This window comes from Amphibalanus amphitrite, unplaced genomic scaffold, assembly GCF_019059575.1.
Source record: "Amphibalanus amphitrite isolate SeventyFive unplaced genomic scaffold, NRLGWU_Aamphi_draft 000177F_arrow, whole genome shotgun sequence".
Taxonomy (NCBI): Eukaryota; Metazoa; Arthropoda; class Thecostraca; order Balanomorpha; family Balanidae; genus Amphibalanus; species Amphibalanus amphitrite.
Window position 1 is genome coordinate 675849 of NW_024881672.1, and position 24629 is coordinate 700477.

A 24629-nucleotide genomic window follows, 5' to 3' on the forward strand; every position below is an offset into this window, starting at 1 on the left:
CAGAAATTGGATCGGACGATCGGTGTAGAAAAAATCGGGGGACTCAAAATTTCAATCCGTGATTTGACCTTTAAGGTTGAATATCCGTGATTTGACCTTTAAGGTCAAATATTTTTAATAAGGTATATATTAGGGAACTCGAGATTCTGACCCTAGCTATAGAATGCGACCATCAGAAATCGGATCGGACGATCGGTGTTGAAAAAATTGGGGGACTCAAAAATTCAATCCGTGATTTGACCTTTAAGGTCAAATATTTTTAATAAGGTATATAAAAGGGAATTTGAGTTTTTGACCCTAGCTATCGATTGCGACCATCAGAAATTGGATCGGACGATCGGTGTAGAAAAAATAGGGGGACTCAAAATTTCAATCCGTGATTTGACCTTTAAGGTCAAATATTTTTAATAAGGTATATATTAGGGAACTCGAGATTCTGACCCTAGCTATAGAATGCGACCATCAGAAATCGGATCGGACGATCGGTGTTGAAAAAATTGGGGGACTCAAAAATTCATTCCGTGATTTGACCTTTAAGGTCAAATATTTTTAATAAGGTATATATTAGGGAACTCGAGTTTCTGACCCTAGCTATCGATTGCGACCATCAGAAATTGGATCGGACGATCGGTGTAGAAAAAATAGGGGGACTCAAAATTTCAATCCGTGATTTGACCTTTAAGGTCAAATATTTTTAATAAGGTATATATTAGGGAACTCGAGATTTTGACCCTAGCTATCGAAAGCGACCATCAAAAATTGGATCGGACGATCGGTGTAGAAAAAATAGGGGGACTTAAAATTTCAATCCGTGATTTGACCTTGAAGGTCAAATATTTTTAATAAGGTATATATTAGGGAATTCGAGATTCTGACCCTAGCTTTCGAATGTGACCTTCAGAAATCGGATCGGACGATCGGTGTAGGAAAAATCGGGGTCTCAATTTCAATCCGTGATTTGACCTTGAAGATGACCTTGAAATTTGCAATGAATACGATATTCGGAATCAGCGTCCCAAACTGCATCGGATAGGTTGGGTTTAGTTGAAATTCGGACTCGACGCTGAATCCGTCGCGGAATACGACGCTAACTTCACGGACGTTGTTGCAAAAGAAAAAAATACCGAGACGCTTTTCCGATAATCTGTCAAATGCAATGACTAGGCCTAAAAAGAATGACTGGCATGACAGCAATGTTCGCTGCGTTGTTTACCGAAATTGCTAAACCGCCTCACGCATGAAAGTGTCTTACCGGTATTACCGGTCTTACCGGTCTTACCCAAGAGTCTTACCGGCGGTAGGTATTTTTTATGAAGCTAGAAATTTGGTAGCATATGGAAGCGATTTGAAAAGACAAATAAGACAGCCTTTTGACGTTTCTGGCGCAGCTTTTTGCTTTGCGGCTCTTTTGAATTTCTCAAACTGTTTACTTCTTACTAAGGGGCCCTGGCTATCTCTTCTTACAGGTTAAAATTGAGGAATATTGAGATGTAATTCCATTTCAGGCATTTCAATTTTGTGCTACGCGGGCTTCTCAAGTACTTTTGCTCATAAGGTCAAGGCCAAAGCTTTTCCTCACCATACAAAGCAATAATTTCCAGAGTAGTCCTAGCAATACAAATAGTGGCCTGATTAGGAGAAAACAAATATGATTTTTTTTTTATTAAGTTGCCACTTCATCAGATACTCCCATGTATGGCCTTGCAGAGAATGGTTGAGTAATATTCAGCTCAGGTATTTACAGCTCAAAACATATCAATATTGCATTTAGAAATATATTTATTTTTCAAGCAAGCTCCAAGGACGACGTGAAAACAGGGTGCCTGGGGCGAGTTGATCAAAGCTCTTGAAATTCACTCGCACAAACCTGAAACCACGTGACATTTACCATGTAGAAGGCATAGAGAGGAGAACTTCTTAATGGTCCCGTGACCAAATATGCCCTCCGGCGCCCTGTTTTCACCGGCATCCAGCTTCAACCATTGCATTTAAACTATAATTGTATTAAACTATGTTGTTATTACCGGTATTAACACTGTATAATTTGTATCTGTTCATTTACAGGTTGAGGTGTGCCTGGCAAAATGTTGGATACACAAGACAGTGACGAAGATAAACAGAATGTACTTGTTGCAAAAATAGACAATGTGAAGAATGTATCACAGCTTTTGAAAGCAGTACATTTTAAAGAGGTAGGTACGTCTGGTACGATATTGAATGCAACTCTTTATATTTTAGAAGCCAAAAGGTTGTTAAGAATAGATCTATTCCTGCACACTTGTGGATGACTTGATAACTAAGACTCAAAACAAACTGGGAGCCTGAAAATTGCAGGATGCAGGTTGTGTGATATTTTTTTTTTTTTTTTTTTTTTTTTTTTTTTTTTTTAGTGGCCCTAACTTACGTTACCGGCCTCGCGAGGAGGGCGGCGACCTAACTACGCCGCGCAAAACAAACCGGCCGTCCTAACTAAGACCGGTGGCCACTTTTACAGCAAGACAACATGGGAAAACCCATATCCATGTACTATGCCATGAATATGGGAAAAAACCCATGAATTTACGTTAAGACACATAAATGACAGTGAAACTTACCGGTAAATTGATGTTTGTGAAGGGAGGGAAGGAGGAAGTTTGTGAATGGTAAGGTTACGAGAGTTTGATGACAGGAATGGTTTGAAGAGTGGGGGATATGTCGCTGGGAGGGATGGGGTTTGTGAATGTTTAAGCGTCACGATGAAAGGAATGGTTTGGAGGATGGGGAATCTGTCGCTGCTGCAGTTGGCGGCCGACGGTTGTCTGTGGTCGTTCAACCCGGCCGCCGCCGCTGTTCAGCGGCCGGGGTCCGCTGGTGTAGCTCGCTGGGCCGCTGAGCCTCTAAGCCTGCTCCAGCGGCAGGAGAAAACCCGTCTGCCACCGAAGCTCTGTGTTTCGGCACCAGCGAAAAACCCGACCCATCCCGTATCACAAGTCAGCCTGGTGGTAGCGAAACGGGCGCCTGCTAACAGTCAAGGCCGTTAAAGTAGCTCTGAGTAGGGTGATGTTAGGACGAAATCAAGTACCAGGTTTGTCAATGTTGTGTCGTCCCCGAGAAGCGTCGGGAGGTCGTTTTTAAGGTGTTGTACCGCAAGATAGTTAGTGATGTGTCTTCGTTCGTGATGCAATGCCGTGCATGCGATCAAAATGTGCTCTACGGAGATGCGTGTGTCGCAGGTGTGGCAAATCGGAGGGCCCGTCCTATCAAAAAGGTGGCCATGGGTGAGGCGAGTATGACCACACCTCAATCTGGCCAGGGTCACCTCGCGTATCCTGTCTGGTTGGTTACATGTGACCCATGTTCTAAGTTCTCGTTTGATCGCATACATATGTGCAGCATGATGTTGGTCCCATTTGCGTTGAAGGTACTCGGCGAATTTGATTTTTATCATATGAATAGCGTCCCCTTGGGCCATAGGTTCCACAACTGGATCAGGTCGCATTGCAGCCTCCTTTGCGAGGACATCCGCACGTTCATTTCCTGCAATACCGTAATGACCTGGAACCCAAAGAAGGGTCACATGCTGGCCCTCATTGAGATCTGATGTGATCCTGAGAATATTGTAGATACCGTGGTGGGTAACATTATCGGTCCTTTCCAGTGCTTGAAGAGCGGATTTCGAATCAGTACAGATGGTTGCCCGATCAATCTTTTCTGCCTTGATGTGCTCCATAACTTTTTCGATTGCGTGAACTTCGGCACTAAAGACTGTCGTAAATTCTTGAAGCCGGGTCCCAAACCTAAGCCCAGGGCCGACGGCTGCTGAACCTATCTGATTTTCGTGACATGAGCCATCTGTGAAGAAAAAAGCAGAGTCGCAGTTGAGCTCTACATACTCCTGGAAGAGCATTTGAGCTTCCACCGGAGGTATACTGGTCTTCTTATAATCAAAAAGAAATTCAATGGATAGGTCTTTGAGGAGCCAAAATGGAATCATAGGAGGATTTAGAGTAACTTCAGTGCGCCTAATGTTTAGCAGTTGATGAGCTTGCTCAAGGCACCCGGGTAGAAAGCACGATCTACGCAGTGGGCGTCGGGTTCTTGGTTTCCTCGCCTCCATTGCTGGTACCGCAATGTGATTTCGAACACTTTTTGCTCTGTAGTAATAGCGGAGGAAAAGAAAGACGCGTCGGTCATCAAGTGCTGGAATGCCGGTATCTGCACGAAGCGCAAGAACTGGCGATGTGCGAAAAGCCCCAGTTAGAAGTCTCAAGCACGTTGATTGAACGGCTTCTAGACGTTTGCATAAACTGGGCGACAGTGTGCTAAACAGATAACAATTGTACTCAATCGTAGATCTGATTAGCCCAATATACAACATTTGCAATGTTTTCCTGTCCGCACCCCAAGAAAACCCACATATGCATCTTAGGACATTGATTCGTTTAATACAACGTGCTCTTAGGTGCTCAACGTGTTGACGGAAGGTTAGATTAGTATCCAAAATGATCCCTAGAAATTTGTGTGACGTGGAAAAAGGTATTTTAATCCCATCGATGTGTGGGGATCTTTCAAGCGATGGACGGGGTCCACGTTTGAAGACCATCATGACTGATTTTGGTGCTGACAAAAAGAATCCCCATTTTGTGCACCATTTAACGCAGTGATCAACCACTGTTTGCAATATAGAATAAGCCTGTTTGTAGTTTTTGTGGGATACCCATATTGCTATATCATCAGCAAAAAGCGAATAGCGGACAGAAAATGTTAGAACACGTGGCAGGAGTAGGAGCATATCGTTCAGGGCAATCAAGAACAGCGTAGGTGACAGCACGCTGCCTTGAGGGACGCCATGTTCCATTACAAAGTCGTCAGAAAGTGTCGCTTGGCAACGAACTTTGAAAGTTCGGGGTTTTAGGAAATTTTGAAGAAACGCAGCCAAATGGCCTCTGATTCCGATTGAGTGCAGCTTATAAATTATCGTCGAACTGTGTACCTTGTTGAAGGCTGACATTAGATCTAGGAAAATAGCAACAGTCGGTCGCCTATGTTCCCAGTTTACCTGGATGTCCGAGATAAGGCGAATGATATTGTCTGCCGTACTACGATTTTTCTGAAAACCGCTTTGACATATATCAATGCAATGGTTGCTCTCAAGGTAAAATCGCAGGCGCCTGTTTACCATTCTTTCGAAAATCTTGGAGACACAATTGGTTAGTGAGATTGGGCGATACGAATTTGCGTCGTGCTGGTCTTTGCCGGGTTTGAGGATAGGTATGATTATACTTTTAAGCCATTCATCCGGGAAGTTGTCCTCAGTCCATAGTTTGTTGAATGCTATCAGTAGTGTGGAAAGGTTAAGTTCGTTCAATTTTGTGAAAAAAGAATATGGAATGGAGTCTGGTCCTACCGAAGTTTTAGTGCTTGCCTTTGCTAGGGATAGTTTAAGTTCTCTTAGGGTAAAAGGAGCATTGTATGGTTCAGAGTTTGCAGAAGAAAAATCAAGATTTACTGTTCTATTAACGAGATTGTGTGATATTGATAATGTTGCAATTATTTTCACATGTTGAAAAGGTATTATATCAATTGAACATTTTGATGTGAAAGGCAAACCTATACTGACTGGTTATTTTTTTCACTGATACTTTGCTCCAAACATAACACCAGGAGTGAATATAGCAGGAGTTGTTCCTTATCCTTTGCAGCTTACAGTATTAGCTGGTATTTATTCACATTCTCACTTTCACATGTTCATATTCTTAAGTACTGTCTCCACGTGTAAACATTTTCGGTTTTTACGTGTTTTAGCAAACGAGAGTTTTGCGCTTTTTTCGCTTTTTAACAGACGCTTTTGCGAGTTTTGCGAGTTTTTCGCTTTTTACGGTTTTAGTTTGTCAGTCTAATCAGAACAATTACAATTTCAGAACAATTTCAATTTCAGAGAAAGAACATCTTTCTCCGCCCTTCGTGCGCTGTATGCCGTAGCCCTCTTTTCCCACAGGGCAGGTATCTGGCGCACGGCTTCTATTTACCCCTCGATTTTCGCTGTAGAGATAGTTATAGGGGTATCATCACGTTACCCTATTGTTATCACCGCTATGACATCAGTTACCTAATTATCAATTATCTGAAATGATCTGATATCGTAATATCTGTTATCCATAGACTTACTATGTAATTATTTGACATTCACATCGTCGGAATAGCAACAGAAGTTATTGGTATGGTTGTCTGAGTACTTGCCATGATCATTGGCTTAACCCGCGCCCCGTAGGGGGGGGCCGAAACGGCCCCCCCTGTCCTTTTCGGTCGATATCTCCTAAACGGCTGGAGATATCGCCACCAAACTTTCAGGACCCCTCCGGGCATCAATTTTACACATTGTGACCAAAAAATTTTCCAGAGGCTATGATAGGTTGGCCACAAATGACGTCAGAGTGACGTCATGTTCTGTCATTTTCGACCGAAAAAAGACCTTCGCGAGAAGACCTGTCAGGACTACAGCTTTGAAGATACAGAAAAATGATTAGGACATAAAAGGTGTAGAATTGACAGGGCTACAAAACTGCTATCTCGAATTTTTGAAATTTTTGAGTTTTGACCCCCAAAAATCAAAAAAGCATTTGTTTGGATATATTCGCCAAAATATCCAAAAAGTTTTTTGAGTTTCGAAAAAACCGGAATATATGTGATAGTGCCTACCGTCTTCTATCTACATACCAAATTTCAGATCGATACCTCGTTTTTTGGCCAAGTTATAGCGAAAAAAACTGTTCAAAAATGATGACGTCAAATTTTCAAACTCAATTTTTGGCAATTCTAGAACTCGTAGAGCAAAACGAAGACCACCATTAGACTCCCCGTGACGAGCTGCATCGAATTGATACCCATTTTATGCAAAAATAGCAACTTTGAAATTTGACCTAATTTGACCTGACCTTGACCTGACCTTCACAAAAACGTGACCTAGGCTGGCCCCAAAGGCTGCCTAACCCACATCGCATTTGTCATGTAAAATGGACCATAAAACATGTATCACACAACACATTCATATTGTGACCCCGGTGACCTGACCTCGCTGTGACCTGACCTGGTATCAGTGACCTCAGATAGCAAAGTATGTGTTTGATGAACAATGTACCATCGATGGTTTTCAATAAATTACCAATTTACTCGCTTTCACAGCACATTTCTTGAATTGCCTGTGAACGGTGAAAATCTGACCTTTGACCTGACCTGTGACGTCATCGGTTTGACCTAGGTCAATGAAATTTGCTCACAAGGTAGTTCCCGGGTGGGGCTATCGAACGCCGTTTGAATTTTGAAAATCGGCCGGTAACTTTCCGAGATCTTAGGGGGGGGGGGGGCCGAAACGCCCCCCCCCCCTACGGGTGGTAGGGTCCGCCGGTAGCCCTACGGGGCGCGGGTTAATCAAATTGCGTTTCATCGCGTTCCACACTTTTCATTGCATCCATTTCACCGTAAAATGGTATTAATAGCAGAAGGATTACCTTCTTAGCCTTGTCAAAAACCGGAAAACTTTCATTCCATCCAAATGTTTGGATAAAATCACGCTTAAGGTTTTACGAGTTTTGCATGACACAACCTGACGCGTTTTACGAGTTTTGCAGTTTTTTGATTGTATGAAGCCACGCGTTTTTCAATTTTTGGTAAATCTTCCGCCGTGGAGATGGCACAGTGTAATTGAATGGCACAGATCAACGCCGGATCATGAAAAACTCGCAAAACATCAAAAAAGCGTTAAAACGTCATTAAAAACGCGCAAAACATGTACCGTGGAGAACGACCTTTATTCACATGCATTCACTCATTCACGTTTTGTATGCTATGAAAATATGTAATCTTTTAAAACATTTCTTTAAGTTACACAAGCAACTAATTAAAAAAAAAACATGTTGAAAGTATTAACATAAACAAACACCTTGAGAACACTGATGAAATCCAGATGATTAGTCCATTATAGAATTAGTCCCATCATACCATTTGAAGGAAGGGTGTCACTAGCAGAAACTAATGACAAAAGGATAGTCATTGACATGTCTTCATCATGTCCACTCTGTTCATTTGTCATAGTGGCAGGTTCCGAATTTGTTTTTAAATATGCTGTGACATTTTATAGATTGTTACAGGCATCTGAACAACAGTTGATGTGTTTTCAGAGTGCAGTGGTGGTGGTAACATCTGATGGATTGAAAGTTACTGTGGAAGACAGCAAGTGTGTGCAGGCAAATGCATTCATACAAGCTGACATGTTCCAGGTATGCTAGTACTTGTAGTGTGGTTGCGCAAAGGTTGACAGTGCCAGTGGACTTGTAAGAAATGAATAAATGTGAGATGACAAAAACACGATGAATGATCATGTGCTCTTCATGCTTGTTATGCATTCAACATCATAACATGTCATAATCCTTACACATACTTTCTTGTTATAGTCCTGTGTCCATAACCCATTTCTTGAATTTAATGCCTTCTTTCATTTTCAGCACCATTTCAGACCTTTTCAAAGAAAATTTTAGCATGGTTGTCTCCTCCTTCTGTAGGTACTAAATACTGTTTGCCGTTTCCATTTCTAGCAATTTGTGCTCAGTCAAGAGACATTGTCCTTCAAGATAAACCTGTCAGTGCTGCTAGAGTGCCTGAACATTTTTGGCTCTGGCGGTACGGCAGGTGCCACCACAGCTCTCAAGATGTGCTATGCGGGAGACGGTCATCCACTCGTAATTGTGTGAGTATGTCACGATCTTCACCGTGCTATTTGAGCGCCGTTGACCGCTACATTCTGCACGCCACACGAGACACGAATCGCAATTTTGATGTTGTTCTGAAAGATCTCGCTTCGTAAGAGTTTACTAGAGCGTCTTTATATACAAGTTCAACCCGTGGGACGTTTGCAATTATTTTATTTTGAAACTGTAAAAGTAATCGTCGACTTTTCTTGTTCAATACCCGTTCGATTCGTCTGCCGTGGCCTTGCGCACATATCGTATGATTGGAAATGCTAGAAAAGACGGTGGAGTTTACCTATAGTGGAATTTACATTTCACGTGTTCACATTATCTTACAGCACCTGAAACGCGATCGCCATCATCTGGAAGCCTTTCGCTCACCCACCCCCTTCAGAACCAAATAGCGAGCGCTGAGTTACGTCAGTTTGGCTCTTACTGCTGCGACGGTCAGCTCAGGAGTCGTTTGCTCTTCCTAAAAAGCTGCTTGGATGAGCGTCATACGCTCAAGTTGCGGGCCTAATAAAAGTTAACATCTTTTCATGATACTAATTGACGTCTTTCACATTCCGCCTAGGCTAGAGGAGAGTGGCGTGCTCACAGACTGCTCCATCAAGACGCAACTGCCGGAGGACACGATGGATTTCAACTTCAACAGCTCCGATGTAGTCAACAAAACAATCATCAGGTAATCAGCTCGGAAGTTTCTCTTCAGTGATACTTTTCCGGTTCAGCTTTCACGAACCTCCGCGATCATCATTTATATTGTTGCCGCTGTTGATTCTGCCGTTGTTTGCCTTTGAATTAATCCGGTATGCATATGGAAGGCGTACTGAACGCTAACATGCACCTCTCTAGGTCTGACTGTCTGCGGGAGGCGCTGGCGGAGATGGACGGCGACTGTGACCTGATGGAGTTGGTGTTTTGTCCCACTCCACCGTTACTGCAGTTCGCCGCCGTCGGAGCCGGTATCGAGTCAAAGGTACTGACACTTAAACTGAGGGGTAGATGTCACTGCAGCTAGGTCTGCTCTTATATGGTACTTTGTATGTACTTTCGTTTTTCAATATACTGTGATGACTAATGACTTCACAATATGTTGTAAAACTGTATTTTTTATTTTCCGTACTAATTACGCAGCGCATAGACCCGGGAACAGGGGGGGGCAGCGGGGGCGCTTGCCCCCCCAACTTGAGAGCCGAGGGGGCGGCGCCCCCTCAACATTGAGGCAGCGAGAAAAGATCTTTCCTCCCTTTTCCGGACCTTTTTCCTTCTTGTTTCCTTCATACATCTACGCATCAACACATGGCATTTTCCTTGCCATCTGAATGGTTTCTGCTGATACAGTAGGTATCGATTTGACAACATCTGCCATTGACTATTGTCATCCCGCTTTGATTTGGGCCTGATCGTGGCCATAAGTTTGGCAGGCCAGATTTTATACTGCACCAGCTTGAGTCAGCTTTGAGAAATACATAACGTACAACGGTGGTAAAATCGTTGCTATTATAGGTATAACACAGTTTACCCGCTCCGGATGTGATGGAGGGGTGTGGGGCAATGAGTGCACTGACGTGGCGCCCTCGGAGGGCCGGTATGGGATTAAAGCTCAGCGACACTAAGGGCTTGTGTGGTGCCTTCGGTTATCGGTAGCACCCTCAGAATCACCGGCGTAGGGCCCACAGAGCCGCCGGTAAGGGGCCTTTAGAGGCACTGGTGTGGGGCCGCCATGCAGGTGCCGGTGTGGGCGCTCAGAGGTGCTAGTGTGATTCTCTCAGAGGCGCCGATGAGGGTCCTTACAAGTTACAGGCGTTGCTGTGGATCCTCATAGACGCTGGTGTGGGGCCGTTACAGACGGGTGTGGGGCCTTTAGTGCTGCTGACGCGAACTCTCTACAAGCCGGCAGGGAGTCTCAGTGACCGGCAAGGGGACCTTACGCCGGCAGAAGAAGTCCTGTGGGGTCCTTAGAGACAGGCCCTCATAGGCGCCGACGAGGGCCCCACAGTTGCCGTTATGGGGCCCTCAGAAAATTAAGTGTGGGACCATCATAGGCGGGAAATGCCCCTAGAACTGGCACCTCATAGGCCGGTAAGACCTCTCAGAGGCCAGTAACGGGCCTTTGGAGATCACCAAGGTGTCCTTAAAAGCCGCAAGAGGCCCTCAGACGCCGGCGTCGGACCCTTATGGAGATCTTAGTGTGGCTATTTAGGGCCCATGAGGTGCTCTGACGAGCCCCATGGGGCCCTTCTGAGTAGAAATATGGCCATCGTTAACCCTCAGCGGTCAAATGGCGCCGCAGGGCCCCTCGGACCCGAGGGTCCCCTTTATCCCGATGGGGGGGGGGGGGTACGTGTCCCCTTAGACCCCTAGCTACGCCACTGTTTCATATGCATCATGTCAGGTATTTTAGGCTCGCCCCCCCCAACTTCAAAATCGTTCCCGGGCCCCTGACGCAGCGAAACATTTTTTCACCTAATTGGAAGTAAGGGCTGAATGACTGTCGCACCACGTGCACTGGCGTGGCACAGGTGGAGGTGGCGGGCGACTCGGACCTGGTCGAGCTGTTCCAGTGCCCGCGCACCAGCACCAGCCGCTACCGGCTCGCCCTGATGAAGCTCTCGCTGAAGCCGCTCGCCCAGTCGCAGAAGGTGTCGCTGCGCACGGACGCGCGTGGCTTCCTCTGCCTCCAGTACATGATCAAAACGGACGACGGACACATCTGCTTCGTCGAGTTCTTTGTGAGTTTTGTGGGTCGACAATGGTATGAAATGGGAGGAGAGCTGGATCGTCACCATTTACCGTGTCATTTCAATGTCATTCACGTAGCAACCCAGTTTACTGACTTTAAAGAGTCATTTTATTTCAGAGTGGGTCTGATAATTCCATTCTATATATCTATTACACGAGCCAACAATTCCCGTATATAATGCGTGATAAGCTTTTGTGATACCTGATATCGAAATTTTCAGTGCTTGGCACATAGATTGTGTCAGGAATCTTAATGGAGAAATCAGGATTCTTAATGGAGTAACTCGTCCTGCTTCGTAAGCATTTTGATTCCTAACATCATAAGTAGTTTCAGCATAGCGCAGGAAGCTAACGTCTATTGTGTGTGTTTACAGTGCTCTCCAGAAGAGGATTGAACACAGCTGAAGCTACCATTGTTATCTTTGTTGTTCATTCATGAATCGTCATTGTATATTATCTCCATACCATTCCATGTTTTTATATGAACACGCAATATATGATCCATTACTTGTATCACTCAAGCCTGTCATTCGACGCACCGAAGACAACTTTTCATCCACGACTTATTACAAGACGAGTAAGTGAAAGGGTGCTTCTAATCGATAGGATTTTGGATTTTGTGTGCCGAATTGATCATCGTTCATGTCAGAGGAGTCATGTTTTGCGATTATATCAAGGATAGACCAGGAGGCAAAGATGCATCGAAATATCAATCAAAGGTGAATAAATTGAAACATTCAACTTTCATAAGCATGTCACCGTCAAAACACAGGAGCTGAAACATCATTATATTGAAAGCGCCCCATGCTGACATACATACACCACAGCATTCCGAAATATATAAGGACTACAAGCACGTGGATTCGATTGGTGTCGTTGCCAACGGCGATGCCCGGTGAGAGAATGCATCCCTACACAATGTCTCATTCCACATTTATGGAACACGCACGCACATACTCATGATACAGCTAATGTGCCCACTACACAGAGAAGGCCGCTCATGTCATTCGTTATCGCGCAGCGACGTGAGGTACTGTCGGGTACCCAGATCTGGGCGGAATCGAACGCCGCCGCCTTACCCTGACATACACAGATCCAATACATACATATATTGCCCGAGAGATTCAGAATATAAAAATACGCAGCAACAGATCGGCAACCAGCAAGGACACAGGCCGGGCGGGGACATGGAACACGACGCTGCACGCTCGAGACTCGAATGGCACGCGTTTATAAACGCACACGTGGAACATATCTGTCAGCGGTAAGTCGCATCACAGTTGTTGGACTAGGTTCACAAAAGTCGTTACATCGCAGTGAGATGCGGCTGGAGGAGAGACTTAAAGTAACATCCGCGCACCCTTCCTTGCACCAGACAACAGCCGTACTGATTGAACGCTGCAGATACTATAATGAATGTGAGCATCGAATTGGAACCAGAGATAGACATCTAGGTGGGAGATAACCAATTAATTGAAACAAGAAATTACTGTTGAAATACATGCTTTGCAATGCACAAACCCCAGCGTCAAAGTGCATCTTGATTTAACACGGTTCGATAAGGTTGAGACAAGCGAGAATGGGGCAGGCACACAGGTACGTTGTTGGTAACAAACATGAACCAGCTGATGAGCCACTCTTAGTCAGGACTGCCTAAACTTGACACTAGCTTCTTCCCCGCTACCTATGCATAAACGCTAAGCAAAAAGAAATAACTCAATACGCATATCAAAATAATACGCTACACTGCTACTATACGCGAGTGTATTATCAGCTATTCGAGCAACTAAGAAGAGCGTAACAGTTTAGAGGATATTCAAGGATAGCTAAAGTAAACCCCATAGAGCGTACCAAACAAAACGACCTTGACCTAAATTGTATAATTATTGCACTGGGGGAGTTTTGTTCGCAGCGTCCGATATGAAAGTGTGCAAGAATGCGGACTAATAATAGAAAACAACAATTTCTATACCCATTATCTAAATAAGCACGCCAAGCCGCCAATGCTCCAGTAATAGTTGCCTGCTTGCCAAAAGTTGTACACATGAAAAGCAAAAGCGCAAAAGCGTGCAACACAACCCCACAATCAAATAATGCCAATGCGTGTCTTGTGCGTGTCATTCACCTCATCGCAACGTATCACATTCGCCCAACTGGCCACTGATTCCTTCAGGGAAAGGAAAAGTCGGTCCACGTCCAGCCTCCATCGGATCTACGGGGACTCCAAAGGCATGCGGCGATGCTGGAGTCAAGCCCGGACAAACATGGAACACCGACAGCTCGTGTCTGCCCTTACGATACCTGACACCCAAAATATGCATTTGTGTTCGGGGATACGATCACTACGGGAATCTAACCAGCAGCTGAACTACGACAAACCGGAATGGACACCAGAGGTACCGTTAGGCCGGCGTAGTGGTCGGTGGTGAGTCGGTGACCACCAGAGGAGTGGCTCAGCGTGAACCACGTGCCACCGCGACAATCATCTATCCCTCTTTCGATGGCACGGACCGCCCGCGCGTGATGACTCACTACCTGGCCATCTGAGTGGTTCCGTCGGGTAAGGACCTCTTGATCTTCCCAAAACCTCTGTGCGCGACCTCTACTGGGCGTCCTCAGGGACCGTGGCGCTGTGACCGTTGCTGTCGGCACCGTCTCCTGCCGTGGAGTCGGTTGGCGAAGTGAGGTCCGTGTCTCCCACTGGCTCGCCGCCCGGCCGTCGGGTCACGCCCTCCGGGTCACCGGCGTCCGATGGTGTGTCGGCTCCCTGTGACGGGGGGGGGGGAGTCAGGTCACACTGAGAGAGAATAAACGATGAGGAGACTCATTCGATCTGTCCATGACCGATCGACTCCGATTGCATAGAGGCTGAATATCCGCTAGTCCTGTAAAAAATGATTGTAAGTACAGTCATTAGCATTCTCATCGGATCCAACATTTAAATAAATATTCAAGGTTTAATTCTGTTGGTAGTGCAATGCTCCTTCTTGCCATACGAACGGGCGATTCCAAGTCGGACCCTCCAGGTTGAACGAAATTACTTTCGAAATCGATTACGATTAAAATCGGGGCAGGTTGAATAGATGGCTAGATTCTAATTCAACTTCATGTCCAATGGAATCAAACAGACAGCTGACGAACACGTATTGGAAAAAGTCGCAGCAACCTTTTCATGAAATTGAAAGTAGCTTTATTAGCAGGAGCCGTTGAGCTGTGAGCACTGAGCATCTAGCATGCATTAGAAAGTTTCTGGCGTAGTTTGGGATGTAATATGCTTTCTTATAGGATACACGATGCAAAAAAAGAAAAGAAACTTACTGAGCAGGGCCAGTTCATGAAGTGAATTGATATTTAAATCGGATATGGACTATAGTGAAGTCAAACACTTATTTGTGACCACGGAACTAACGTCAACCGAAACATTTCGTTACCTTCTCGACTGAATGATGCATTCCGCCGCTACTGTAACGTGTGCAGAGTGTTGGGCCGCTATTGTACCGTGTGCAGACTCCTGGGCCGCTATCGTACCGTGTGCAGTGTTCTGCCGTTACTGTACTGTGTGCAGAGTGCTGGGCGATATCGTACCGTGTGGTGGATCGCTACCGTGCCTTGTGCAGTGTTGGGCCGCCATCGTAACGCATGCAGAGTGTTGGGCCACCATGTACCGTGTGCGGTGTTGGGCCGCTATTGTACCGTGTGGTGGACCGTTATCGTACCGTGTGCAGAGTGTTTGGCCGCTGCTGGATGTTGCCGTCGATCAGCTGCTGGTGAATGTTGCAGATGGTGACCGGCGTCGGCGGCTCCTGGGCCGGCTCCTGACCCGGCTGGTGGTCGGTCAGCTTCGCCGGACGCCGCGCCCGCTCTCCCTGGCGCCACAGGGTGATCTCCTACCGGCCAGCGTGACCGAGGTCAGTCCGAGAGTGGGGACATGGGACAACCGGTGGGATGGGGCCAACGGACGTGGCATAGGAGAGCTGAACTGGGGAGATAGCCGACATTGCGGGTCAGCCCGGCTTAGGAAGAGTTATTCTAGATACCTTCATTTACAAAACAGCTAGATTCTCGACTGAAATACTTCAGAAGAAGAACTTATAACATGAAAACCCTTTGATTTAAATGGCAAATGGAAGCCAACAACTACAGCATGTTCCATCCATCCAGTCCAGGCGCACTGACCTGCTGTTTGAAGTACCTCCGGTCCTCCACGTCCACCAGCACCAGGTTCAGGTAGTAGCGCACCGAAAACTTCTTGTTGATGTCGCGCATCGTGGGCGTGAGGTCGTAGCCGGCCAGGAACACGCGGATCGGGATACTCTCGCCCCGCACCGGCGCGCCGTCCATGATCTCGTACTTGGCGATCGTCTCGTTTTCGTTGTAGGTGCTGGGACCTGTTGGCCAAGCGAAGGGAGAGGATGAGTTCAAGACTTCTTTTGTTTTAAATTCGAGTGCACCTAACATCCATAGCTCATGTTCCACCCACGGCCTCAATAGGAAGCGTGAGGTGACTCATGGAAGCAAAACTGGTATTGCGGCTGGTCTGAGAAGTTCTCATTTTAAATTGAGCGGGGCAAACCACACCACATTCGCTCCCTTACATTGCATAACCTGGCGCAGAAATGTCCGTGCGACTTACCTGCGCCCGTGGTTTCACGCTTGATGATGGCAATTTCCATGTGTTTGATTTTTATCCGCACCAGCAGAAAGTAGATCTTGCCAACAATGACATCCTTCAGGTGATACCTGAAACAGTGACGAGGACTTTAAAAGGAGACTGGGTGTGTAGAGCTTAGAACAGATGCAAGTCTGACTTGCCGGCAAGACCAAAACAACGCAAAATTATCGCACAGAGGAGACAGCCACAACTCACTTGTGAAAAATTGTACCCTGTACGAGTCAAATCTTGCAAATCACAGTAGAAGAGAAGCAAATGGAACAAAAGATATCTTCCAGTCCGGATGTCAGGTATCATCAGTTCTCGCGGGTGATTTCGCTGACTGAGGCGCTACAACACCAGCGACATCACTTTTACTGAGGTGGCGCCACCGTCGCGGTCCGTGTCAACCGTCGCCACGTCAGAGCAACTATCGCACCATGATGTCGCGACTAAACGGTTCGTTTGCATGACAAAATAGCATAGTGATCGCATGGTGCGACTTCGCTTCTCCTGTTCATGGGGGTGAGGATGAATCGTGACTCGTGAGATGGGGTCTGGGTGTCCAAACTGCAAAGGCCATTTACAAACGGAACGTTCGCCGCAACTCACTTGGACTTGTTGTACTCGAACTCGATGTGCAGGCAGTCCTCGATGCCGACCTCCATTTTGATGCTGGTGTTCATGTCCGGGTACTGGGAGAGCGTGTGAACTGCTATGTCCATCTCACGAACCAAGTCGGACAGGCGACGCACGATCGTCACGCGCAGAAAGTACCTGAGCGAGAGAACAACGCGACATTCTTATGCACGATGTTACCCACGGTGTCAATCCGCGAGGTTGCATTTCATCGACAACGACCATTATTAAACACGTTATTGTCTGTAAACCAAAAGGATCATCTCCGGGACCAGATAAGTAGGTATTTGAAGTTACCAATGGTACTGGCATCCTTGACAGATCATAAAAATATAGGCACAATTCAAATGAAATAGCAATATCGATCATTACTGAATGCTTCTGGACGATGTGGTCATAACATTCAATGAATTAAACTCATCAAAACCAAAAATTACAATTCGTACAATTTACAAAGCATACTTTTTGCGGTTGCTGTTGGCTGCAATGTTCTCTACTGTTTGGGTGTGTCTCAGAAAACCTAACATTACAATCACAGCTTGTTAATACGTCATTTACAACAACAATCTATCGAAGTGCTGCTCACCTGAGCCGAACGTTCGAGCCCGAGTAGCTCTCGTACGGCTTTTCGACCTGGCTGAACTCGAACGGGTAGCTGACGTTCTGCTGCAGCTCTCCCGGCCGCGCCAGCTCCTTCACCAGTGACAGGAACTCGTGCTGGCCTCCGCGGTCATACTGCAGCTCTATCTGACCAACGAACTCCACCTTTATACCAAAGTGTTCTAGTTTAGAGCCAGCCTTCTTCAGAGTAATGATGACCTGTGAAAGACATATGAATTTGCATGAACCAAATGGGCTGTGAAAAATGAAAGAAAACTTGAGATTGACACTACAATGACAATTGAACATGCTGATTGTAGATGCCATGACCTCAGTGAAAGATAATTTTATGAAAAAATGTTAAAAAGTGGATGGAAGATTTTCCAGCCTGAAATGAAAACAGTAATCACTGTTTTCAGCTCTGTTAGAACAGAACAACCACCCTGCTTCACTATTGAGATGGCGCTGACAATATTAATACCACTAACCTTGCCGCTTATGGTTTCACCGTCAAAGAAGAGGTAATACCTCTCCCTCTTTCCCTCTTCAGACTTGAGTTCTGCCATTTTCCTGGTTTCTGCTCCATCGAGGACTATGTCGATCTCAGCACTTTGGCCAAATCCAAAGAAGCTCTGAAATGAATGACAAACATTCATCATGTGCATTCACCAGTGTGATAACCCTGCACTAGAGTCACCCATTAAAAGTCACATACTGTGTACATTCTAGTCAGCAGATGGTGCCATAAATAATGCTGAATCAGACAATGCTATCTTGAGAGAAGTTACTTCTTTCAAACCAGTTGGTGCTGAGTTCATTCAAATTATGAAAGTAGAGGGTATAAATAAGCACTTGACAAAATTGCTTTTCACTTCACAATAATCTATGCTACATTATTACACTATTTCTGTCAGTGATCCATGATGGTATCTGCATAATGAACCAATTTTAACAAAACAAATGAGGTTTACTGTGAGTTAACAGGTCTGGAAAGAAACAAGTAACACTGATTGTTAATTGGAAATGTGTGATATTCAAATAAGATCATTTGCAATCTGAATTGCAAAATTCTGAGGACAGATTTGGAGTTCATAACCTGGTACATTTTTAGCAGTGAATAATGACATCTTGAAATGTATGATTGCTCTTGTCGGAAAACTTGAGGTGCACAAATAGATATGGTGTTAGACAAGTAATGTGAATGAAAAAGCAAAAATGAAAGCAAGACAGCAAGAGTAAAGTGAAACTGTCGGTTAGTCAGTATTACATTTATTGATCGAGGCTTTGTGTGCTGTTAAAATGCTTAAAAGGATACGGAAGGGATCCGCTTCAGCTTATTTCACAGTGAAGGTGCCTCTAAAAAATGAATTAAAAAAGATAACTCACCATTTTTGTTTTGAAATGGAAGAAATCGTACTTGACGAACTTATTAGCGAATTAATAGCTGCAACGGGCTCAGGGCAGTCTTTGATAGCCAATGCTGACGGCGCGACGTTGCGTTCACACGTTGAGAAGCCTTTGAAACACGTTTGACACAAGCCAGGACAAACTACAAATGTTTGTATGATAAGCTGAAGATTTTTAACACCACGGAAATATAATTATTGAATTTAAACTGATTACTTAGCGCATCAAACATCTATTATATGTGTTCTTCACCACACACACTAGTGCGGGACAGCCGGGACAGAGCCGGGACAAAATGTAAACACTAATCTGCGTACAACTATGGCGTGCTTGCTACATATCTTAAGGAATGCCGCCACTAAATTGTATAACACAATACACACACGTGCCAAGCTGGCGCATGCGGGGATATTGCAATAGGAACGTACATTTTATGATTTTTCATTGCAATTTTTATGTGCATTAAGTCGGTTGACGGTAGAAGTAGACAGTAGTACCAGACGTTGGTGCTTATGGATCCAACCAAATTCACACAAAACATTCGAACATCGCACGTGCATCCGCCATAGGCGGCGGAACGGGGAGGGCACCGGGGCACAGTGCCCCCTTTGATTTTGACATTTTAACATTAGCCGGTAGCCCTATGGGCGTTGCATGGAAAGAATGGGACCAAAAGTCGACAGTGCCCCCCCCCCCCTTAATTGAAGGTGTTCCGCCGCTACTGGCATCCGCATACTGATACCGTGGATTAGATAATAATTTCATTATCTCATCCGTGTTATCTCATCCATGCTGATACCCACGGGTGATACTGTGACCCGTGGGGCATTAATATGCTGAAGTGAATTACCCAAAGCTGAGTAGGTAGTAAGTTGAGTCCAATATTCGCCATCGGACATTCGAAAAGTATTCAATTTTTGATGTTCTGCTGCTGATATTCCCTGTTATACTGGTGAATAGCTTCTTTCGCTTTCCCTTTTGAAGCAATGAGGCTGTTCCCAATGCCTTCAGGTATGAGGTAGGTATATGACAGAAGACAAGATGTATGAAGCCACGTTGTATGAATCTACTGCTGCTACTGCATGGTCAGTTTTGATTTAGGGCTTTTTGTGATGCCTCTTTCAGTGCTACAGTACAGACTCAAAATTATATTTAAATGCCATATTTATTTTAGCATCATCTGACGACGTTCCATCACGGTTTTATTCAGCGCGGTCACAGCGCGTAATCCTGCAGCAGTTAGGATGTAGGGGCAGCTCTAGTCACAGTTACCGCTGCCCTGTCCAAGTAATCCCCAGAGCTCTTATCTCCCGTTCGTTGCGAGTGGTATTCAGCGTCGCTGAATGCCCAGAGCTGGCGCACCGGCAAAACTCATCGGACATTCCATTTCACTTGTGCATGCCTGACCATGTTATAAACGTTTCTCAATATTAGACGCAAATCGCTTGCAAAATATCCTGGCACACCACGCCGACGCTGGATAAGCACAGTACAAAGTTGCACCTATTCTGATCTAATCAACGTTTATTTACTAAGGGTGTATTTTGGCATTGGTCAATAGAGTCATGGACATGCGAGGACATCTGCCGCTACCTAATACCTACACTGAATCGTCTAATGAAATTACTACTGACCTACTGACATTACATTATGCACATATCTACAGCAGTAGCCGAACTAACTAGAAGAGTGCAGGTCTGTCCTCAAGCTTAAAACACTCGGTTACGCACAGGCTGTCTTTCGTGCTACACCATTGCAGTTTGCAATGCAAAACTAGCAATGGCCCCGGGTCAATCACTACAGCCATCGTCCTTTGAAACAGCCATTCGCAAGCTCAGTTACATGTACAGCGTAAATGTTTAGGTCCTCAATCCACAAACTCCAATGCTTTTGTCGCCAATCGTTCAAACCATGGATGCGGTGGAATGAGGAAACTCAATAAAACGGTAATGGCTCATACAGTAATTAGTGAAACCCGATTTTACGTCGTCCCTTGAAACGCATTTCATGTCACATAGATGGCCCGGTCCTGGATGGCCGATGGGTAAGCTGTCTTCGCTTCCGAAGAATGCAGACGTTTCCTGCCGTTTTAATGTCTTTTTCACTGTTGCTACATATGCTCCGTATTCGTTTAACCTGAGCGGCAAGATCTCTTATTAATTCGTTTTATTGGCCCAAGTTTCGTGTAGCGTGGAGTGTTCCCACACGTTCTCTCATCTTCCCTGCCTCCCTTCCTCCGCCTTCTCACGCACCCCTGTCCCCTCCTTCCCCAATCGACCCCTCTGCGTTACCCCAGCTCCCTTCGGGCCGACCTTCCTGATCACTTGACCTTGATCATCGGACCCTTCCAGTCAGTCTTCCCGGGCGACTTTCCGAGCCGATTCGTTGCGACGTTATTCAGCAGTCTCAGCTCGACGTTCCTGTGGAGGTCGGTCTTCTTCTCTCTGTACTCGAGTCGCTGCGGGGAGCCGGCCGCGCTGCCGCCGCGGTGTCGCTCCGAGCTCTGCCAGTCCCAGCTGGGCAGCGCGCCCCACATCTCGTCTCGCTGCGCCCGGTCCTCGGCCGAGTCGCCCGCCGCCAGGAAGTTGGCCGCCCACATGCCGACGCCGCGCAGCTTCAGGCTGGCGGCGCCCATGTACTTGTACGTCAGGCTGGTCGAGTTGTCGAACCACACCTGGTGCGTCATGTTCCAGTTCTCGAACTGAAGGCGCAAGGATGGAGGGTCAGTTAGAGGCAATCGTCGACGGCTGCAGTTCCGAACACACTTTTCAAACAAAATGAGTAGAATGAACCTTGTGGGACTGATTAGCCTAACAGCTCCCATTAAATTACCAACAACTTTCACCAGGGATTAAAATAACGACTTCATATTCACTAACAACTACACAATAGGGATGGTTGAGGCGGTTCCACAATACATTGCCCAGCATACCACGCCAAAGAGCATTCTTAGACACGCCGCCAGTCGCGTCCCACCTTGACATTGAAGTAGGGGGACTGCGAGGCGTTGGACCAGAACCTCTCCAGTGCGTACTTGCTCCACACGGCCAGTCGGCTGAAGGGCCGCTCAGTGCCCGCAGCGTCGCTGCAGCTCACCTTGCGGAAGGGCACGCGCTCGATGGAGCACCGGGTGCCGTTCTGAGGGTGGCAACAGCGAGAGACGGCGTCGTGAGGGCCACTGTGACTGTGCGGCATAACGAGTCATATGCTCTGGTGTTTTGGAGGCATGCGTTTTACGTAAAATGGCCAAACACTGACTCAACGAATATTGTCCTCGCATGAAACTGAGAGGCGCGTGACAGGCTGAAGGTAACTGTAATTCATTTCATCATATCAGGAATCTACACACAGGCGTCCGTGACAATCCACTGTATTTAGGAGCGTATTTTTGTGAAACGGCTTTTGTGGGTCACGGAGCAAGAGGCGGCACGCTTCTCACAAAGGACGGCGACGGCGGAACTCGGCATTCATGTAGCGTATTGTGTGGGCCTAAGATGCATGGAATTAGAGGGAAAGACCGGACGATAGAGAGCTTAAGTTTGTTTGAGATTGGCCGTACTAGCGAAATTAGATATCATCCTACGAAGTTTTGCTGCTGCCAATGGAGAACGGGTGGTCTCCTCACTTTTCGCTGAGACAATTTGTACACGAAAGCTCCGTTACTAATGGGGTTGATGAAAGCGTCTATTGTCAGTATTCTGCTTAGCGTGACGTTACCAACACAAACGCCAGCGACCTTGACCCCGGGGAGCGCCCTTACGTTGGTGACGTTCAGGCAGGGATAGTCGTAGCCGTACCACGGCACGCCCAGCACCAGCTTGTTGGCAGTGATGTTCAGCTGAAGGTACTTCCTGACGCCGGCCAGAGTCTGGTTCAGGGGTGCGTTTGCTCTGAGAGAAAAGGAACAAAACTGTCAGCTTCAAACACGCCTTACCTGTGAAATGACGGAACTGTTTTTTTTTTGGGGGGGGGAAGCGCATATAGTTATGCTCGATAAGCTAACGTAGCGAATTAGGACGTATTTGCGCTGATAGGCGAGTCAGCTCAATCGTCACGTACCCAGCGATGCAGTCGTCGCTGTGCACCTGGCTGCGCAGGTCATAGCCCATGACGAAGAACATGTCGGCGTGCCGCTGGAGGCCGACGAAGTCGTAGCAGCGGCCGTCGATGCAGTCCGGCGACCAGGGCACGTCCACGCTGAGCTGTGCGCAAGGCGAAAGGAGAGGGACGGGTGAAAAATCTGAGCAGGGTGGACGGCGGAAGGCAGTGGTGAAATAACTGAGCTGCAGTACGACGAAAGGGAAGGGTGGGCGATGCTGATGCTGCCCTGGGGCGTCCCCAGACACGGAACAGCGGGCGTTACAGTCCGAGATGGTGAAATGATAAACACACAAAGCGAGTCTGGAAAACGCCGTCGGTGATGTCACGTCCGGTTTACATGATCAAGGAAGATTTATCATAAATACACTGTCTCATTGCTAATCTATGGAAACTCAAGTTCAAGATCACAAGCGACTGTTCAGTGTGCCTGAGTGTGGTCTACATGCTTACCACCGTCATCACGTTGTAATCCTGCAGTGCCTTGCGCGTGTCGTTCATCAGTTGCACGAAGGCCTGCCGGGCCGGCTCCTTGGCGTCCATCGGGTCCTCGAAGTCGACGTTGATGCCGTCCAGGTAGTGGAAGCGTGTGTAGTTGACGTGCTCGGCCACCCACTGGGCCCGGTACGTGGCGTTCGTGACATTCGCCTTCAGGAAGTTGGCTGCCGGAGAGATCAGAGCGAGATGGAGATGAGAAAAGTGGACGACTGTTGCCGCGATTATAGCGATGTCCTGGGTGAATTTTATGAAGCAAGTTCAGAGCCTTTGATGACAAAGCCTTTCAGATTTAGCAAATTCAGACGAACAAATCGGTGAATGATCTACGCTTTCAGTCACAGGCATTCAGGGCATTGGTAAGGAGCATTGACCGACAAAGTAAGTTTTAATAAATACCTGTCACGTTTCTGGTTATCACCCAGATTAATTTCGTCACACTGAAGAAACAAAATGACATTTTAATGACCAAACAACCTGCCGCCTGCACGGCATGGTAGCAGCTCCCGAGCGGAGCTGACTGCTGCCAGCGGGTCAGGCCCGCACCAGTCGTGCAGACAATGGCACCATTAGTGACACATTAGCCACGAGGCCTCACCAGCGGACGGTGACCGGTGCCAGTTTCACCCTCATGCCGCTGTGCACGGTGATTCCGTCTGTGAGGGAGTGCAGTGTTATCCGTGCAGTGTATCCGTTTGGCACGGGGATGAAGGGCAGGATCACTTGTCCACTTTCTGAAGCAAGGATGACTCGATGATTGCATGAGGGCTTATCTGTCTAGAATGCTTCTCGTTTCTATAGGTTGAAGAGTTCAGTTGTAGTAGGTACAGACGTGCTCCAATGTCAATCAGCATTAAAGCCGGCACTATCTTTTATATATAATTATACAGGTGCTCAATAACCCATGTTCAACGTTTTGGTAAGTGGTAACTGAATAGCCGAATACAGAGTATTCAAACAAACGAACAAGCAAACAGGCAGACAAAAAGCCAAATACAAACAAACAAACAAACAAACAAACAAACAAACAAACGAACGAACGAACGAACGAACGGTACCTTTATTAGCCACACCTTATCATAACGACCTTCCCCGAAGGAGAGCCTCGAGTGGCCCGTTACCTACCGCCAGGCTTCACAGAACAATGTTATAATTTATATGGTGTATTGTTCCGGGTTTTTGATGGCACAATATGCCTGAGGCCGGTTCAAGTGGTTAAAAGTATAATAAGCTCCTAACAATGACAGGCGCCACCGTCCAAGTGATGTGAT

At 46.4% G+C, this 24629-nt stretch overlaps 3 protein-coding genes across 8 annotated transcripts in view; 1 reads left to right on the top strand and 2 right to left on the bottom strand.

The window, feature by feature from the left end:
• The first annotated feature begins 1396 nt into the window (after nucleotides 1–1396).
• Nucleotides 1397–15367, top strand: LOC122383937 (cell cycle checkpoint protein RAD1-like). Of its 3 annotated transcripts, none has more exons than XM_043370821.1 (8): nucleotides 1397–1466; nucleotides 2065–2192; nucleotides 8157–8255; nucleotides 8571–8722; nucleotides 9298–9408; nucleotides 9579–9702; nucleotides 11249–11458; nucleotides 15249–15367. In XM_043370821.1, exons 2-8 carry the CDS (start codon nucleotides 2085–2087, stop codon nucleotides 15285–15287), a joined length of 843 nt encoding a protein of 280 aa, XP_043226756.1. In that variant the 5' UTR covers nucleotides 1397–1466; nucleotides 2065–2084; the 3' UTR covers nucleotides 15288–15367. The 3 variants fall into 3 exon arrangements, with proteins under 3 accessions (XP_043226756.1, XP_043226758.1, XP_043226757.1); XM_043370823.1 differs by lacking the exon at nucleotides 15249–15367 and adding an exon at nucleotides 11843–11984; XM_043370822.1 differs by having other exon boundaries at nucleotides 1466–1490.
• Nucleotides 12245–19021, bottom strand: LOC122383936 (vacuolar protein sorting-associated protein 26B-like). The gene is made up of 8 exons (XM_043370820.1): nucleotides 18745–19021; nucleotides 17847–17990; nucleotides 17345–17577; nucleotides 16732–16896; nucleotides 16102–16208; nucleotides 15645–15856; nucleotides 15185–15355; nucleotides 12245–14235 (listed from the first exon to the last, which is right to left on the bottom strand). The coding sequence occupies exons 1-8, from the start codon at nucleotides 18745–18747 to the stop codon at nucleotides 14071–14073; spliced, it is 1200 nt and encodes a 399-aa protein (XP_043226755.1). The 5' UTR covers nucleotides 18748–19021; the 3' UTR covers nucleotides 12245–14070.
• An 890-nt stretch (nucleotides 19022–19911) lies between these two features.
• Nucleotides 19912–24629, bottom strand: part of LOC122383939 (di-N-acetylchitobiase-like) — a 67763-nt gene continuing 63045 nt past the window's right edge. For all 4 annotated transcript variants that reach the window (XM_043370825.1, XM_043370827.1, XM_043370824.1 and 1 more), the window contains exons 4-8: nucleotides 23317–23525; nucleotides 22825–22967; nucleotides 22526–22655; nucleotides 21742–21903; nucleotides 19912–21466 (exon numbers count right to left, since the gene is read on the bottom strand). In XM_043370825.1, the coding sequence (XP_043226760.1) occupies nucleotides 21086–21466; nucleotides 21742–21903; nucleotides 22526–22655; nucleotides 22825–22967; nucleotides 23317–23525 (1025 nt within the window). In that variant the 3' untranslated portion in view covers nucleotides 19912–21085. The remainder of the gene's footprint in view (nucleotides 21467–21741; nucleotides 21904–22525; nucleotides 22656–22824; nucleotides 22968–23316; nucleotides 23526–24629) is intronic.